The following is a 17,570-nucleotide window of genomic DNA, read 5'->3' on the forward strand; positions in this document are numbered from 1 at the left end:
AAGAACAAAATAAAATAGATATAACTAACAACCCAGTAATACAGAAAAAAATGAAATCAGAATAAAAAATTGTAAATCTTTTTAAAAATCTCATTGCTTCAATTGCTGAGTAATGTAAGTGAAGGGGTCAGGTAAGTGTAAAAATAGACTACATTGTTCAAAGAAGCTCATTCCCAATGTTAGTGGAGTGGGGTAGGGTGAGAGGATGGGAATGTATGCCTCTTATTGCTAAATCTGCTTTCAATTGTTTTCTCTTTTAAGAAAAGCCAGAAATCTAGAGTACTTACTCATTCCTTTGTTTACTTACTCATTTATTTATGTGAAACCTGGTTTTAATTGTTGTCTCTAATTTATTTTAAAATGGTCCTGGCCAATTAAAACATGGTCATAGTCTATATGTAGTCTTCAGATGACTACTATGAGAGTTCTAATTTAAATATGGTGAGGGCTCTATTCAGCAGCACATATACCAAAATTGGAATGATACAGAGAAGATTAGCATGGCCCCTACACAATGATCATACACAAATTCATGAAGTGTTCCATATTTAAGAATAAATAAATAAATAAATAATTATGTAAGTAAAAATAAAAGAAATAAATGATGAATTAAAATTCAGAGTATGCTTTCTGTGAATGGAGCATTTATTACATAGCACACCCTGTTCCTTCTACCCTTATTCCTACTCTTTCTTTTGTTTTTTTGATATTTTCTGTCCAAATACTTTTTCAGAGTCCAAATCAAGTGCCGTCTTTCCCTAGGAATTGTCCTTCTTTTTCTAGTCAGACTTGACCTTTCTGTTTTCTTAACAATCAAGACTCTCTTGTTTCTCTTTGGGCAAAGCACTTTAAAATCTGCTTTGAATACCTGAGAATCAATCAGTTTATAGTTCCATTAATGAAATAACTCAAACATTTGTTAAATTCCTGCCATGGGCTGGCACTGCAATGTTCTTGTCAGCTTTTAGCCTGGATTTGCTTCCTCCCAAGACTCTTTTTCTATACAGTTAGCAGGGTGAATCTCTTCTGGAATCATGTCCTTCCCCTGACCAACAAAACTATTCAGTAGCTGCTTCTTGTTTGTAGGAGGAAGTTAACTCTTTCTCCATATTCCCTGTCTTCTTGTACCTGGCCCCTGTATATCTGCCTCATCTTACCTCTTGCTTTCTTTAGCCTGATTCTTCATAAATACAAAATCACGTACAGTCCCACAAAATTGCCTTATTCTATACAAGTGGGCTCTTGGTTTAGGACATCCTCCACTCAACTTCTCAGGTTCTGCTTCCTCATGGTTTCCCTTCTAGCCATCTCTACTACACCTACCCACATGAACAGAGCCTCCCTTCTCGGTCTCTGTTTTGGATGGCACAGAGTGGGTGTTATTAGGGCAAGTGCTCCACCCATTGCCCAGTTTCCCCAAGTTCAGCTATTTTAGGCTCTAATACTGCAAACTAAATTTTTATGGAGACTGGTTAACCCTGAGGTTATGTGGAACTGGGGTGCCCTCTACTGCTTTGCAGAACTGGAACTATTTTGCTTTATGTCATTCGATAAAAGGGAAAATGCTAATGGAACAAATGGGAATTCAGCTGATAGACCACTATTTTTCAGGGCAAACACTGAATTCTATATCAAAACAAACAAACAGTATTAAAATGGTAATAAATATTCTTCTAAATATGAATTTCTATATAATTTTGATATGTCATTATTTCACTATCCCTTCAGGTCCATCTAACCTAAGGCTCTGTTATATGCTCATAAAAATTAAGAAGAGAGTAAATACAATTTTAAAGATCAGATTTTATTTAAGATAATTTCCATATGTTCAATAACATGCATTAAAATTAAACTGACAGAAAACTTACTCAAAACACGGAAATTTTAAAATTAATTCACCAAAAGAACATAAATTCACTTACAGTGGATATTTCATTATCTGTCAATGATACCTTGAAAAAGTATTACTGTGAAGATTTAATGTCCATAACTCTCACTAATCCAAAAGTAATCTCTGACTTGTCCACATTTTCTTTTTTTGCAAAAATTTCTGAATGACTTTGTCTCATAATGTGAAAGGCTTTAAATTCACTAGTTGTTTGAACTCCTTCATTTGCCTTATGCTGTTTAATCCTGAGAGAAAAGTAGTTGTCATGGGTATGTCTAAATCTAGAATTTTAACACCTAAAAGGTGAAAATTACATTAAGTTGATTCTGATTGTTTTTAATTTAATGATTTCGACTGTCAACAAGCCTTATCTCAGTGATAGGTCTTTTGAAAAATTAGAAAATGAAGAAAGGTATGTGTTCAAGTTAACCAGTTTGGAATCAGAAAAGCCTTTCAAATGAGCATCTTATCTAATTTATATTTCATGCAGAACCACTAAAATTAGAGTTATTTAATATTGTGGCTAAATGTATATCCAGAGTAACACCTCCTGTATATTTGCAACATTCATACATTTTTTATGTCCTGTTCAGAAATATATTTACAGTTATTCATTTTTGGAGAATCTCAGACTTTTTGAGATATGCAAAAGTACCAGCAGGTAACTTAGATTTGGAATACACGGTATTAGGCACAACTGAAGAATAGAGTAACTTCACACACTGAAATATTAAAGATCCTTTCTGTAACAGAGGTAGAGATTTGCCTTTCCCCACAATTATTCTGTTGAAAGTGACTATGAACAATGCAGTGTCACAAAAGCTGTGGAACAAAAGTATAAGGCTCATCATTTTCTTGGTGGTTTAACTTTAAATCTTGATCATTTTTTTCCCGGATGTCTTCATAGTCAAGACGCATCCACCTCCTGAGGAAACAAGATGCTGCAAGCTTAAAATTAAGGACTGCGCTTGCTTTTGCATCCAGCTTGTTTGTGCTCCTTGAAAGGGACCCTATTTCCTTCCAGTTGTCGTTAGTGCCACCTCTCAGGATCTGCACCACTGAGACAGAGACAGACAACCCCAGAACCCCAGTACTGAAACCCACGTGTGCATGGGTACCAGCGGCAGTGCAGCGCACCGATGTCGATGTCTTGGTCCCAGGAGCTCTCCCTGGGGGAGCTTCTGCCGCTTAACCCCAGAGCTGCTCTCAGGTCATCAGACCCACAGCCCCTTGCTATGGACACACGGTTTCTTGCAAGAAATAACACTTCAGGAAAAAAAAAAAACAAAAAAACAAAAAAACCCCAAATGCATATTGCGATTAGGTAAGGGTTTAATTCTAATCTAATCCAGTTTTGCTCTTTCCCTCCCTTAGCAATGAATTACAGGTAAAAAAGAAGCCTCATAAAGTAGTTTCTTCCTTAAGAGAATAGGAGATGAGGGCATGCAGGAGTGTGTTGAGGACTGAGCAAGAACACCGGGTTAGGGAGGTACTCAAGGTTGGACCTAAAGAGAAAAACTCAGAGCAACGGCCTCTGGCTACCGCTTTGCTGACAGTCCCCCTCCACCTTTGCTGTAAAAAAAGGAAACCAGTGGTTATTACGAGAGCCACCAAATATGCTCCTGAAGGCCATCAAGAAACTTCAGATCTATGGCCTATCCCAAACCAGGCCAAGCCGCGGGCCCTGAGCCCTCCCCCTCTGCTGAGCCGGCCCGAGGGCGCATTTGGTGAGAGTCTGGCGGCCTCTACCGGAGCGCCTCTGCAGAGGAACGTTCCTCAAACCCAGAGACGACATGTGGCGCTCAGGAGAGGTGAGAGCGAGCGCGCGAGGCACTGGGGGCGCGGGGGGATCTGCAGCGGGGCAGCGCGCGGCCTCGGGCGCGGCGCAGAGCGGAGCCGCAGGGCGGCGGCGGGAGCGCGGGGCGGCGGATCCGCTCGGCCGGGGAGAACTGGGCAAGTTCGCGCTGGCAGCATGTGGCGGTGACGCCGCACCGGCCTTCCGCGCCTGCCAGCCAGGCGAGAGCAGGCGGCGGAGGAGGAGGACGATGCACCCTCGCCGACGGCTCGCCTCCCTGGCAGTGGGGTAAGAAGATGCGGGCGAGGGTGAGAGGAAGGGCGGCCCCGGCCCGGCGCGAACCCCTCCCCTCGGGGCTCTGGAGCCGCGAACTGCATGGCCCCGGAGGGGAGGTGGAGAGCGGGCGGGGCGCCGCGGGCGGCCGGGAGCGCAAACTTTCCCCCGGCGGCTGCGGGGGCAAAGCCAGCGCGGGAGGGCAGGGACGGCCTGAGCGGTACAGCCCGGCCGGACGGGGCACCAGGGCTCACCGCGGGCCGCCTGGTAGGACTTGGGGTGGGGGACACCCGCCGCCGCCTTCCCCGGAGCCAGAGGGGAGAAATCGCCCACCTGGGGGCCCCGCCAGCCCCGGGGCTTTGAGGCGCGCGGCGTCCCAGCGCTGCTTGCGGGGTGGGCGCGGACTCCGCGGAGGTGTCGCGGGTAGGTTGGGCGGGCTGCTCGAGGCCGGGGGTCTCGGAGCCGCCGCTGCACGGCGCGCTCCTCGCGGAGGAGGTTCAGACCTGAGGCTGGAGCAGTGGAGGTGTGTGAGGGCCAGAAGCGAGCGGGGAAGGGTCGGCGAGCGGGAGGCGCTGGTTGCGCTGCTGCGGACAGGGCGGGAGGCCGACGCTGCCCGCCCGCCGGCGCCAGGTTGGTCAGGCTGCGGCTCCGCAATGCCGCCCCCGCGCCCACCTGCGTCCGCAAGCCCCCGCAGTGGTCAGGGGGCGGTGGGAGCGGAGCCTCTTTTGGGGGGTCCTGGCTCAGGGCTGAGGGCAGCAGGAGGCGCCGCCCTGGCTTCCCGCATGCAGCGCCGAGGTCTCGCCTCCCGGAGTACGACCCGGGTCAGGCGACAAGCCCCAGGACGCGCCCAGGCGACCACCGCATGGCACCCTGCCCTTCCTGACTTGAGGGCTTTAGCTTCTGAGGTGGAAGTACCTGTTGTATGTTTTCCAATCCCGGAGTTTGCCTGGGGTCTCCTTGGCAAAATGTTCCTTGTGAACACGCGGTGTTCCTGTATCATGTGCACCTATTTGCGTTATGCGCATATTGAGAAATATGTGCCTTCGCTAAGGTTAGTTGCAGAGCCCAGGGACTATGCCTGCCTGGACTTCAGATGCATTAATTAGGGCCCAGCACAGAGATGAGAGACTTCCCCAAATGCGGTGATTATTAAGTTATTTAGTTATGGGGACAGAATGCTGAGAAAGTGGCAATCCTCTCTTACAAGCAGTTCTTGTATTATCGTGATCCTGTAGATTTGTTTCTTAAATGTGCCTTTTTTTCCCCTCTTTCCTCATACTTTCTCTCAGCACCTTGCAGAACAAGGAGTAGCTTGCTGGCTTTGAACGCGTGGCAAATATTTCAGAAAGGTAAAATGATTCCACTTGTGGATTTGACAGATGGAAAAAAAAGTTAATCAGATAACTTCAAACATTTATTCTAATAATAGGACTAATGGATCATTTGATAATATGCTGAAAAGTAAAATAAAGTATTTAAAACGTGTAAAAAATAAATTAGAATGAGTCTGCATTCTGAGTAAAAGCGGAAATTAAGCCGTATTGTAACTCCTTTTCATGCCCCAACTTACTGCCCAGTGGACATAGATAACGTGATGTGGACCTGTGCTGGGGAAGGACTGCCAGGTTCCTTTTTTTGTAAATTGTGCGTGCTGGCAGTATAATTTGATTTCAGAAACTGTGACTCAAAAACATTCATGTTACATGCTTTCCCCCTTTGTGTACCTTTCAGCTTCAAGATCAAGTTGGAGAAAGGAACAGTAATTCTTCCAAATTCATCTGCTTCAACTATTATTCTCATTGGGAATGGACAATGGAATGTTTTCTAGCTTTATCATGATAAAAAACCTCCTTCTCTTTTGTATTTCCATGAACTTAGCCAGTCACTTTGGGTGAGTTACCATCTATGCTTTTATTTTATGGGTTTGGTGCACAAGTGCCTCTAAGAAACTTTGCTGACTTGTATGTACATCAGCAAACCCTCACTTGCATCTTTGCAGTCCCTTGGCCTTCCATTTGTTGTATATAAACAGAGTCCTTGCCCTACCCCACACTCTCATTTTGAGCAGGGCTGTGCCACGTGTGGGGTCTCTGAAGTGAGTCAGAGGAAAGAGGCAGATTACATTTTCAGAAATGGAAACAGAGGTGGTTTCAGAGTCAGCTGTATTTTTTCCTACTCAGGTTAAAACAAGATTCCTGAGTTTGCATGCATGAAGGACAGTGACTGATTGTTAGACAAGACTGTTCAATGTTTTGGTTGCCCTCCTTGGTTCCATTATGCAAAGGAATTGCCTTGAAAGCCAAATCCACACTATGTGTCACTGACGAGGACTTGCAGTGGTCCTGGCCTGAGCCAAAGGACTTGAACAGTGGCCATCTGAATGCAGGAGCAGATACTAGGAACTACACGTGTCTGAAAATCTGCAAGACACATCTGGGCATCAGGCGTTATCGACTCCTTTGAGCTCTTTCACACTGATATTTAGTATCAGTGTACTGATTCTAATCTTTTGTGTTGTTTTGTTTTCATCAAACTAGGGATAACCAACATTCCAGGCAAATGTTCTTGTAGGTGCTGATGTTCCTCCTCTCCTCCTTCCTCCCCACAATTGTTCTGGCTAATCAAAAGGATTATAACTTGAAGTTGATGGAGTATAATTAAGAAATTAAATTTCATGACAAAAGTTGCCAACACTTGTTCTGTAAAAATCGGTTCCAGAAGTTCCACAGTGTACTCCATGCTCATGTAAATCATGGAGGAATCTTGTGCACACAGTGGATCTCCTACCACCCAGAGACCCCGTCTTTCTGGCCAGTAAGGAGGACCCTCCCAGGTACATGACATTCTCTGTCCTGTGGACATTTTCTGCTCTTCTGACCTTTCCAGGTCTCTACAGAGGAGAGAGACTGTGACCATCCCCAGGTGCCATGGCTGGTAAATGCCCACACTGGGACTGTAACCCAGGTCAGCAGGGGCATGCCCATACCTCCGCACTGTGAGGGGGACGGCACGTGCATGCTGACATGCACAGCCAGAGTAGTCCCTTGGGACAGAGCATTCATTGTACTCTTGCCTTGCTGATCATCTTGACTTGACACCCTATCCTGCCTTCAGTTTTTATCTGTTCAATGAAAATTTTCCATTCCAAAGTCTGTCTCCCAGCCGTCAAATCCTGTGAACTATGATGTTCTTGGTGTTCCCCTGAATGAAAACTTTGTAATTGAACTCATACACAGTATTCACATTTCCAAGTTAATACCTTAGGTAGTCAGTATGTTTACTGACATACTGCATCTATTTAGCAATATTTCAGAGGTGAGGAATATGCTAGGATTGGAAACATTTTCTTTTTGAGATTTTGGTCGAATATATTATCGTGAATTTGCATTCTGTAGGCATGAAGTTTCTACACTCCCTGGTGGCTGCAAGTCTGAAATACGAAGTAATGTGTATATATGGAGGTTAGCCATTAGGCACAGCTATGCTTTATTTCTTATTTAATTTGGTGGATTGCTGAGGTCAACTTCAAAACAGAGAGATAATTGTTAGTTTCCAGAAGCTAACAAGGAACAAGTGATATAAGACCCTTCAACCTCTCTAGAGAATTAGCCATGGGAGAAGTTTTGAATTTTAGATATATGCTCAACAGTCCGTCCTAAAACAATGCCTACTAACTGCAGAAAATCTGTGAGACACAGAATATCACATAAAAAAAGAAAATGTCCTTAATTCCACCACACAGAAACAATCATCTTTTATATTTTGGTGTCTTCTTCCATTTGCTTCTATGCATATTTTTATACAGTTGGGATCATATTGCACCTTCAGTTTTGTACTGTGCTTTTTTCATGCTTTTTTTGTTATTACAGTTTCTTTAAAATATATGATTTAAAAATGGATGAATATTATTACAGTGCATGAATTCTTCATCATCTGCTACTCCTCTAATTTGGGGTGTTTACATTCTTTCTGATTATGCTGTTATAAATTTTCCTATAGCGAACATATTTGGCTTTAACTGTTTTAAGTATTTGAGACCATTTCTATTAGAAGATATTCCTATAAGTGGATTTTACATTAGGTTCCCTGAGTGCTTTTTAACTCATGACCCTCTGTGTCCAGTTGCATTCAGTGAAGTAGGGTCTCTAGCAAAGTGGAAAGCTGGGTTTCAAAAAGCCTGGCCAGCCACAAAAGCCATTTTAACATCTGGGAGCACAAGTTTCTATTGATTTTCCTTCTTATACAAGGCTCCTCTCACTTGCTTATTACTTTAAATGTACTTAAGAATGACTTTGTTAAATTGCAAAGAAAGTTTCACAACACTCATTTGGCTTAAAATCTTGACAAAATAATAGCTCTTGCAATATGGAGCACTTATTGCTAGTTATCTGTTTTAGGTAAATCCTAGGAGGAACCTTATGAGCTAAGCACCATTAGCCCAGTTTTAGAGTCTGGGAAGGTAAGAGGGAGGGACAACGAACCCAGCCAGGAACTGCTGGGGTTTCTTACTTAGCACTCCTCAGTGATTCAGCCCTGGTGGTCCTTGGCTACATAGAGCTTGCTGGGCAGGTCTGAGTCAGATCAATCTACAGAGGAGAGGAACATAATTCTGGAAGGCATTCTTTGCGTTGGGGTAGAGAGTTTTCTGTTCTGAGATTAGGGGAAAAAAGAGTGGTGGTAAGCTCTGTCTTTTCCCCCTACAGAAAGAATTTGTTTGATTGGGTTTCAGAGAAAGATGAAAGGGGAAGCATGCAAGGCCCTAAATTTGAACATTTCGGGGCAAGAGAAATACTGACTCCTGCATTATGTATAAAAGAAACCAGACAACTGGTGGAGGGTAAAAAGGGTTACAGAAGACTAGTCAGGGAGCAAAAGGAAAGAGGCAAATGTGAGCTTTTGTGCATATACTCAGTGTTTGTGACAAGTCTGTGGATTTGGCAATCAGAAAATTTATAAATGTGATAAGTAAAATATATTTTGTGATTACATAAGATAATTAATGTGAAATTGCTTGAAAATATACTAGTATTGTTTCTTTTGCTTCTCCCGATTTGATCAGAGTCACCAGCAGCTCATTTTCAATAGCCTTTATAATTCTTTTATTAGTTTTGAGTTACATAACAGAGCATGAGTCAAACATATAATAGGACAGAGGCCTTATTTGACTGTCAGCCTTATGCTATGTCATGTTCAAAGACATGGTATTATTTGAAGCATTATAATTATTTTAACAAGACCAGTAATCAGAAGTACACAGTATCGAAAAACCAGCACAGAAGCAATATTTGAATCAATGTAATGTCCAAATACATGATATTAAATTTAAACTGGAATTAACTTACTATGATTTGAAAAATCACACTTTATCGGACTTGACTGACCAGTGATAATTATAAAATAAATTTGAGGATTATCAACTTAATAATAAGGTAAAATCTGTTTCCATTCATTTATTTGTATTAATATTTTAGGGCTTTATCTATTGGAAAAGAAAAACTGCATTAGAATTTTATTACATGGGAGCTACAATTCAAATATACTTTAGAAACCATGTTTTATAATTAGCAGTTAAAAGCAGATTCTTGTAGAAGTAACTTATGAACGCGAACAGGTAAAGTTATTCTTTATCTGTCCATATGAGTGTGCTAACCTGGGCCTTTGGTTTCACGAAGAGAGCTTTCTCATACACAGTCTCAAGGACGGTTCTTTTCTTTTAACTGGAGCAGAAAGTACGTTCTCTCTGAATCATTCAAGTACTCACAATGTCTTTTTAAATGGCAAGTTCTCATTGTGAATCCCCAGATGGCAAGTTCTTCCTGCACTGTAGCTGCAGGTTCATGAGGCCCAGGACAAACGGTCATTGTAACAATTATAAAAACACACGGAAGCACCGCCTAAGTAGTCAGAACGCCTGCAGGTGGTGGGACATCTAGGTGGAGGCCACAGGAATGGCCAGAGATCAGAAAGGTAGTTCTCACTTAGAGCAAAAATTTTAGGTGACTAGGACCCTGCTACAGAGTAATACCCAACATTTTTTTAAGGTACCAAAAGAAAATACTTTCAAATTGCATGCTTTAGAGAGGAAACTTTTTGCATGTTTGTCATGCCAACAGGCAGTGAGCTAAGCAAAGCTTAGAAGGACAGTCGGCCAGCGCCGACCCAGCCGACCAGGTCTGGCGATCAGCTCCAAGATGAGTCACTGGCTTGGTTCAAGGGGAGAAGGAGAATGTAGGCTTTTGGATTTTTACAAAGGCGTAATTGCATAACATGCATATTTTAATTGGTGTGAAATTTCAGAGGAAAATATTAGAATCAAAAGTAAAAAGAAATCTTAAAGAACTCTGTTGGTATAGTAATTAACAATGTTTATATGGGTATATCTCCTTCATTTCTAGAAGGCCATTGTAAAAAAATGCACTATTTAATTTTCTACTACGAGAAACTCCTTTGTAGGTGAAAAGAGTTCAGGCTGATGAGCATAGGAAAATGTGTCTAAATTTCATGGGAAAGTGGCAGAATCAGGATCCATATCCGGGGTCAGGGCCTGGGCCAGTGCTGTCTGTCGTAGGACCTTCTCCAGAATGTCCTGATTTGTAAGGTGCAGTCTAAAGGGAAGGAATGGGGGTGGAAACCTACACATCAGAAACAAAAGAATGTCCTAATCTAGAACTCAAATAACACTGTTCTAAAGATAGTGTGTCTACCATTGCTCGAATAAAATCAAACACAAAATATGTCCTATGAAATAAAATATTATAGAGAAGCGATCATATGAGGAAAAGAAAGATATGCTAGGAAACAGGTTTTAGTGGTTTGTTGAAAACTCTATTTTACTTGTATTTATTTAACAATTCATTTTGAGATCCAAAAGCAAATCTAAAAATAAATTAAATCCAGGACCAGATTATTTTCAATTTTAACAAACAAAAAATTGGGCCATCACTCTACAATAGAATTGGTTCCTGTTTTAGGACCCCTGTCAAGTGTGTAGGGATAGCGCTAGGTATCACTTTGACAGAGAGCAGTTAGGCTGCTCTGATCTCTGTTGCTGCACACTTGCTGTGTGGCTGCAGAATTTCTAAACCTGCCTGTAACTCAGTTTCCTAGTCTCAAAGTGGAGTTAATAATGGATCCCACGTCACAGGGCTGATGTGAAGGGTATATTGCTGAATGTATGCGAAATGCTGAAACAAGGCCAGGTAGGGAGCGGGTCTAAGTATGGGCTAGCTATCTTTTCGGGTGTTGTGACCAGGAGGCACCCAAGTTTTATTAGACCTATGGGGCAAGCATGATGCTGGGCCTGGGACAGAGCATGGGAAAGTCAATAACGTTAATTGCGTCTGCAGAGCCTCCCTTGCCATGTAGAGTAACACATCCACAGTCACAGACTGGGATTAGAGTGTGAGCATCACAGAGGACATCGCCTTGCTGCTGCATCAGTGTGCCAGGCACTGTTCTAGGTGCTGAGATCCTGCAGTCGGCAGAGTAGAGCCTGCCTTCAAGGAGGGTGCCTTCTCCTATGCAGGCAACAAATACATGTCCATTAGGACACAATTGCTATGAAGAATCATTCAGAGTAAGAGACAGTGAATGTGCTGGAGACAGATGCCTTAGCAAACATCTGAGGGAGTGAGGACATGAGCAGTGCTGTGTGGAGAAGGTTGAACAGGTGAGAGGAGCAGCGAATGCACCGACATGCTTGGCATGGAAGGGACAACAAGAGCCGTGTAAGGAAGGGGAGGATAGGTAGGAGGCATAATCAGAGAGGCAGTGGGGAGGGGAGAGGGTCAGATAGTAAAAGACCTTGTAGGCCATGCTGGGTAATACCAGGAAGAACAGTTGGCTGTTATTTTGTAGGTCAAAGAGGGTCTTTGAGTGGTTTTAAGTCAGAGTGAATTATGATCCAATTGAGATGTGACAATAATGTGACTTAAAGTTTAAAGTTTGCTATAGCTGCTGAGTGGAGGATAGAATAGAATCTGGAGTGGGGGTGGTTAGTAAAGGAAGGAGCAGTGAAGGCAGTTGAGAGGAGAATGCAGTGACCCAGGGGAGGGATGATTTCAGACAGCAGGATTTGTTGATGGGTTGATATGGGGATGAAAGAAAGAAGTCAAGGGTGACACCCCCTGCCCCCAGGTATTTGACCTAAAAACATGATGGGTTCAATTGCCTATCATTGATCTGGAGAAGACAGCAGGACTGAAAGTTTTAGCAAATATCCTGAGTGCAGTTACGGACATGTTAAGCCCTGTTAGATATCCAAGCGTCCAGACAAACTTTTGGACATAGAAGTCCAGAGGTAAGAAAAAACCTGGGCCTGGAAACATGAATTTCAAGTGTTCCATCTATGGGGAATATTTAAAGCCATTAGATTGGGTGAGATGAATTAGGATTGACTGTAAACTGAATAAAGTTCCCTGGACTGTGCCCTGTCTAAGTTTAGGAAGGCAAGGGGGTGAGGGCAAGCAAGAGGAGGAGGCCAGTGAAGATAGGAAGAGCGAAGAGGGTGGTATCCTGAGGCCAGGTGGAGGAAGTGGTGTAAGAAGGGAGACGTGGTCAGATGAGAACTGAGACTCTTGGATTTGGCAGGTTCAGTAGCCTCCAAAAGAGAGGCTTCATTGGGATGTAGGCAGTGAAAGCCAGACTGGAGTGGGTCCAAGAGAAGGGAGGAGAGGCAGCAGAGGTTTCTAGTGTAGACAACTCTTCAGCGAGTTTTGAGAAGAGGGACAAAAATGGAAAAATAACTGGAAGGGAATATAAGGTGAATGAGAGATGTTTTAAAGATCTGCTATGTTACAGCAGATGTAATTACTGATGGGATTTGATTAGGAAGGGAGAGAAAGCTATGTGAGATAAACACCAGGATGGTTTGTGTGCAGCATAATCACACATATGGGGCTTTCAGTGTGGTTGGGAGAATCTAGGGGAATGGGTAGGGTTAGATAAGGCGGGTGTGGTCTGCAAGATGGGACACCTGTGTTTTACCTTGTAGGCTGTAGGATTCTGAGCTGGGCTGCAGTGATAGGGACAAGAGTAGAGGCTATATGAAAGGTGCAAGCAGGGGTAGGCTGGAGCACTATGTAGGGAGGTGACAGGCAGGACTGGAAAGTGAGACCCATGGCAGTGGGAGCATGCTAAGAGTTCTGGCATACTGTTCCATGGGCATGACTTTGTCCACATGAGACACATATCAAGTCCACGTTTCCACCGCAAGAGGGGATAACTCTTATTTGGAAACTTGGAATTGCCTTTCATTGTCTAGCTAGTGTCCACCATGTTTGTTATTTTATTTACGTAGTTTTTGAAACGGTTTAAGTGGTGTACAATGGAAATTTCAGAAAAACATCACAAAATGGTGCCACTTAGAGGTACTTATTCAATGAACTGAAAGTGACAAGCAAATAACCTGAAGATCTATTTCTCAGAAGTAATTAAATACGGGGGAAAGAATGCAGAAATGCAGTTTAAGAAGATGGAGAAGCTGCCACTTAAAAGCAATCTAGTTCAGTTCCCAAAGTTAGTTCATTGCCATTATTGATCCCGTTTTATGTAAATCAAAAATGGCTGTCAACATAAGCAGAGATAATATTACAAAGAAATGCATCACACCTCGCCCTAAGTAGCAAAGGATTTGTGGTATAGCTCTCAACAGATGTTTCTAAACCCCAGAAATGATGACATAACTGTTGAACTTGTACTCTTTTAAATGCCAAAATTAGATGCCATCAGGCATCATCTGATAAAATGAAGTACCTTTAAAGCTGGAATCAGCAGCAAATTGTGATTACTATAATTATTATCATTAGAAATTATAATATTGATAGATAAATAGATAAAGTTACGTTGGAGTAAAATCCTTCACAGTTCCTCAAAAGAAGCTTACTCTGAGATTGAACTAATAATACAACTCCCCTTTCAGAGTAATGCATAGATTCTACTGTGGGGTTAACTCTGTGTGGTAACTGGCTAATTTGGGGGATAGCTTGCTTGGGATTCCCTATCCTGCTGTACTCAGGCTCCTCCCTGCATCCCCCCTCAGAAACCTTGCTAATGGCCCCATCCATCTCCACCTCTGTTACCATTGCCATGGCTGGAGTAACTGGCTTCTATGCCTCCAGCCTTGCCCCTGCCAACTCCATCATCCACAAAGTGCCCAAGGGCCACAAGGAAAGAAAGTGCCCCTGTTTAAATGCTTTGAAGCTCCCACTACCTTTAAGACTGACCCTAGGAGTGCAGCATGGCATATGAAGTCCTTTGTGTTTTGATGTGTGCTGTCTCTCCACTGGCAATGCATTACTTTACTTACCGAGGTTCGTTCTTAACCTCGGCCAACATCATTGCTTCCTTTCCCAAGGCCACTGCTCACAACCCCTTCAACTTCCCCTTCATTGGCTTGTGACTCAGCCCTCAGGCTTGAAAGCTCAGGTCAGTTCTCCTTTCCACTAGCCCCAGAGAGAGCTCCATCTCTTTCCTTTGGGTTCCTAGAATGTCTTGTGTATCCCATAGATCTCTACACTTAGCATGTTCTATTGAAATACTCTGAATATGACTGATTCTTTTAGAACACAACTATGCCCTACAGGTTGGGGATACTATCTTTGTCATCTTCACTTACCCAGTACTCACCACAATACCAGATACATACATGGTTGACATTCAAAATACAATTGTTGAGCTGAGCTGATGGAAAAAGCACTATGCCCAATCATATAGCTTCTTGAAGACATAATGGAGGAGAGAAGCTCTCTGATGTCATTTAGTCACTCTGGCAGTTGGCTACAGAGCAGCCTTTCCATTTCTAACCTAGATAGGCTTAGAATCACCATGGCTGGGTATGAGGATCACTGAGGTACCTTAAAAAAATACCAGTCCCTATTTCTCCTGGATCAATTAAAGCCAAGTCTCTGGGGCCGAGAAATCAGAAAGAAGTTAATGTAGGAGTCCAGAATCAAATGCCTTGAAGAAGCCAGATACAAGACAACAGGGAGGGGTGGGAAGTTCACACAATTGCAAGAGTTTACTCTTTCTGAAGACATTCATACTGATTTTTCTTAAAAACTCTGTTAAATCCATTAGTGGACCAACTTTCTTGAGCTTCTCATTCCCCACTCCACCTTATCAGAAGTCCCTGAATGGCCCAGAACATCAAGTCTGATGGAGTGCCATTGCTTAGCTTTTTTGAGAGGCCCTTCCATACCTCCAAGCTTCGCTCCTCTGCCCTACTGCCCACCCATGTCCCTGCACATTTCACAGCCACCACCTTCCTTTCCCAGCTTAGAATATGGGGCTCAGTGGCCTTATTTCCTTATTTTTCAAACTAAAATCATTGTAAAAGAGTTTAAGTTTAGTGATTAAGTCCTTGTGTCTTTTGTATGGACCAATATTTGAGCAAAGAAATCTCAGGATGTTTTAAGAAGAGTGTTTGGTTCTACATTTCCATTTCCTTTATTTTATTTTTCAAAATTTTTAAAAGATTTTATTTATTCATTTGAAAGAGAGAGAGAGATCAGGAGCAGGGTGAGGGGCAGAGGGAGAAGCAGACTCCCCACTGAACAGGGAGTCCAATGTGGGAATTGGTCCCAGGACTCCGGGATCATGACTTGAACTGAAGGAAGATGCTTAACCGATGGAGCCACCCAGGCACCCTGTACATTTCCTTTATGATCCCCTTTCTGGAACATCAGTAATCTGGCAGTGTTGGAACTATTCACATGGACTAGATGTGACATGTTTTTGTAGACAAAATGCACTAAATATAAGGAAACAGTTCATATTTTAAGAGAACCTCATTAATTTGGATTAATACTGAAGGGTCAGCCACCAAACTTTTCACATATTTCTAACATGTTCAAGGCTATTGTCAGTAATAATGGGGATCTGGCCTCAGCTCACAAAAATCCACTGCCCCAGAGAGCTGAGCCTGGGGCTTATCCTTGAAGCAATTGTGGACTCACAGTTGACCTAAGGATCAGCAGAGCTCCTTGATTATAGTCCATACAGTCAAGAAAAACCGAACTGGAATGTTGGCAAGCTGGAGCCTGCCTTCTGAACCTAAATGGAGTGAGCGTTCAAAGAGATGAGGGCATCTGTGCTTCCATCTGCAGGCTTCATGGATGTCGCTGTGCATTATTGCTCACTGAAGGCACAGCCCGGTGTTTCTGTATTGTTTTGTTTTTCAAGTGGTTTCAACTAACCAAAATGGAACAAAGCAAGCTGAAGTTACTCTGTACCTTAGAGTTACTTCTGCCCTCAGCATCCTGCAGCCCTTAACGACTATGCACCTTGAGAGAGGCACACGTAAGTCTGCCAAACATCTGTGAAATCTCCTGTGTGCAGGCACATCACGTGCATTCTCCGTGGCTGTGGAGATGGTGCATTTCATAACCACATGCTGCAAATTAACCATTTTTGAGGATGATCTGTGACCTCGTAGGGCTTCCCACTTGTTCCTGAGAGAAAACCTCAACTCCTGCCCTGAAAGCATTTTCAGAGATTCTTTTCAAAATTTGTTTCCCGCCTCCTAGGACCTAAGTTCTGTAAATACAGAGAAGTCACAGCAAATCCCCAGGCATGGCCTCTATTGTAAATAGGCCCACAAATAATTACAAGAAGCAGCTATGGCAGAACAGGGTAGATATTGAAATTGATCGATAAATGGAAGGTGAGATTTGGAATTCTTGAGCCTTGCATTCATTGCATTGCTATTGGCAATGATTTGGGTACTTGTGAAATAGGATTCAGAGCCAGATGGTATGGTGTTTCTTTGAAATCGTGGTGAAGCCGAGCACCAGGGGCCAAGGGAAGCAGTGGTCATGAGGTGACCCCTGCAAGTGCACAGTGTCCGGAACATCTTGGATGGTCAGTGTTGTAGTCAAGGTTTGTCTCCTAACAGCCAGCCCTGTTCAGATCAAGTGTGACTTAAGAACACTTCACAACACATAATAAATAGCTTAGAAATATACTTGAAACATTGATATGCTTTTTCTTTTCTCTTTTTCTGATTCATAGTGATATTTTTATTTTTTAATTGAAAAATTGAGATGTAATTGTATAATGTGTTGATTTGATACATTTATATATTGCAATATGATTACCACTGTAGCCTTAGCTAACACCTCCATCATTTCACATAATTACCATTTCTTTTGGGGCTCCTGAGTAGTTCAGTCAGTTAAGTGTCTGCCTTCAGCTCAGGTCATGATCCCAGGGTCCTGGGATGGAGCCCCGTGTCAGGCTCCTGGCAGGGAGTCTGCTTCTCCCTCTCCCTCTGCCTGCTGCTCCTCCTGCTTGTGTTCTCTCTCTCTCTGTCTAATGAAATAATTAAAAAATAATAATCATTTCTTTTTTGTGGTGAGAACATTTAAGATCGAATCTTTTAGCAGATTTGAAGTTTATAATATGGTACTATTGACTATAATCACTATGCTGTGCATTAGATTTCCAGAATTTATCCATCTTCTAGTTACCAGTTTATACTCCTTGACCAACATCCCTAGAATTCTCCACCCCTAACCCCTGCTGACTGCCATTCTACTTTCTTTTTCTGCAAGTTTGTCTTTTTTAGATTGCACAAGGAAGTGATATGCTTTTTCTGCTAGTGTGTATGCTCTCCCC

At 42.9% G+C, this 17,570-nt stretch overlaps 1 protein-coding gene and 1 non-coding gene across 4 annotated transcripts in view; both read left to right on the forward strand.

Moving 5' to 3' along the window:
- The first annotated feature begins 445 nt into the window (after positions 1 to 445).
- On the forward strand, positions 446 to 552 carry LOC117803926. Its single transcript, XR_004628041.1, has one exon. It is a non-coding gene; the product is annotated as a U6 spliceosomal RNA (small nuclear RNA).
- Positions 553 to 3,636: 3,084 nt separating this feature from the next.
- GABRA5 (gamma-aminobutyric acid type A receptor subunit alpha5) overlaps positions 3,637 to 17,570 on the forward strand; it is a 78,869-nt gene continuing 64,935 nt past the window's right edge. Inside the window, exons 1-3 of one of the 3 annotated variants that reach the window (XM_019802399.2) lie at positions 3,637 to 3,699; positions 5,246 to 5,305; positions 5,688 to 5,847. In XM_019802399.2, coding sequence (XP_019657958.1) covers positions 5,762 to 5,847 — 86 coding nt within the window. In that variant the 5' untranslated portion in view covers positions 3,637 to 3,699; positions 5,246 to 5,305; positions 5,688 to 5,761. Of the gene's footprint in view, positions 3,700 to 3,738; positions 3,972 to 4,462; positions 4,480 to 5,245; positions 5,306 to 5,687; positions 5,848 to 17,570 lie in introns of those variants that run through there. The other 2 variants (XM_002921833.4, XM_034667986.1) reach the window with 2 other exon arrangements.

This window comes from Ailuropoda melanoleuca, chromosome 9, assembly GCF_002007445.2.
Source record: "Ailuropoda melanoleuca isolate Jingjing chromosome 9, ASM200744v2, whole genome shotgun sequence".
In the NCBI taxonomy this organism is placed as follows: Eukaryota; Metazoa; Chordata; class Mammalia; order Carnivora; family Ursidae; genus Ailuropoda; species Ailuropoda melanoleuca.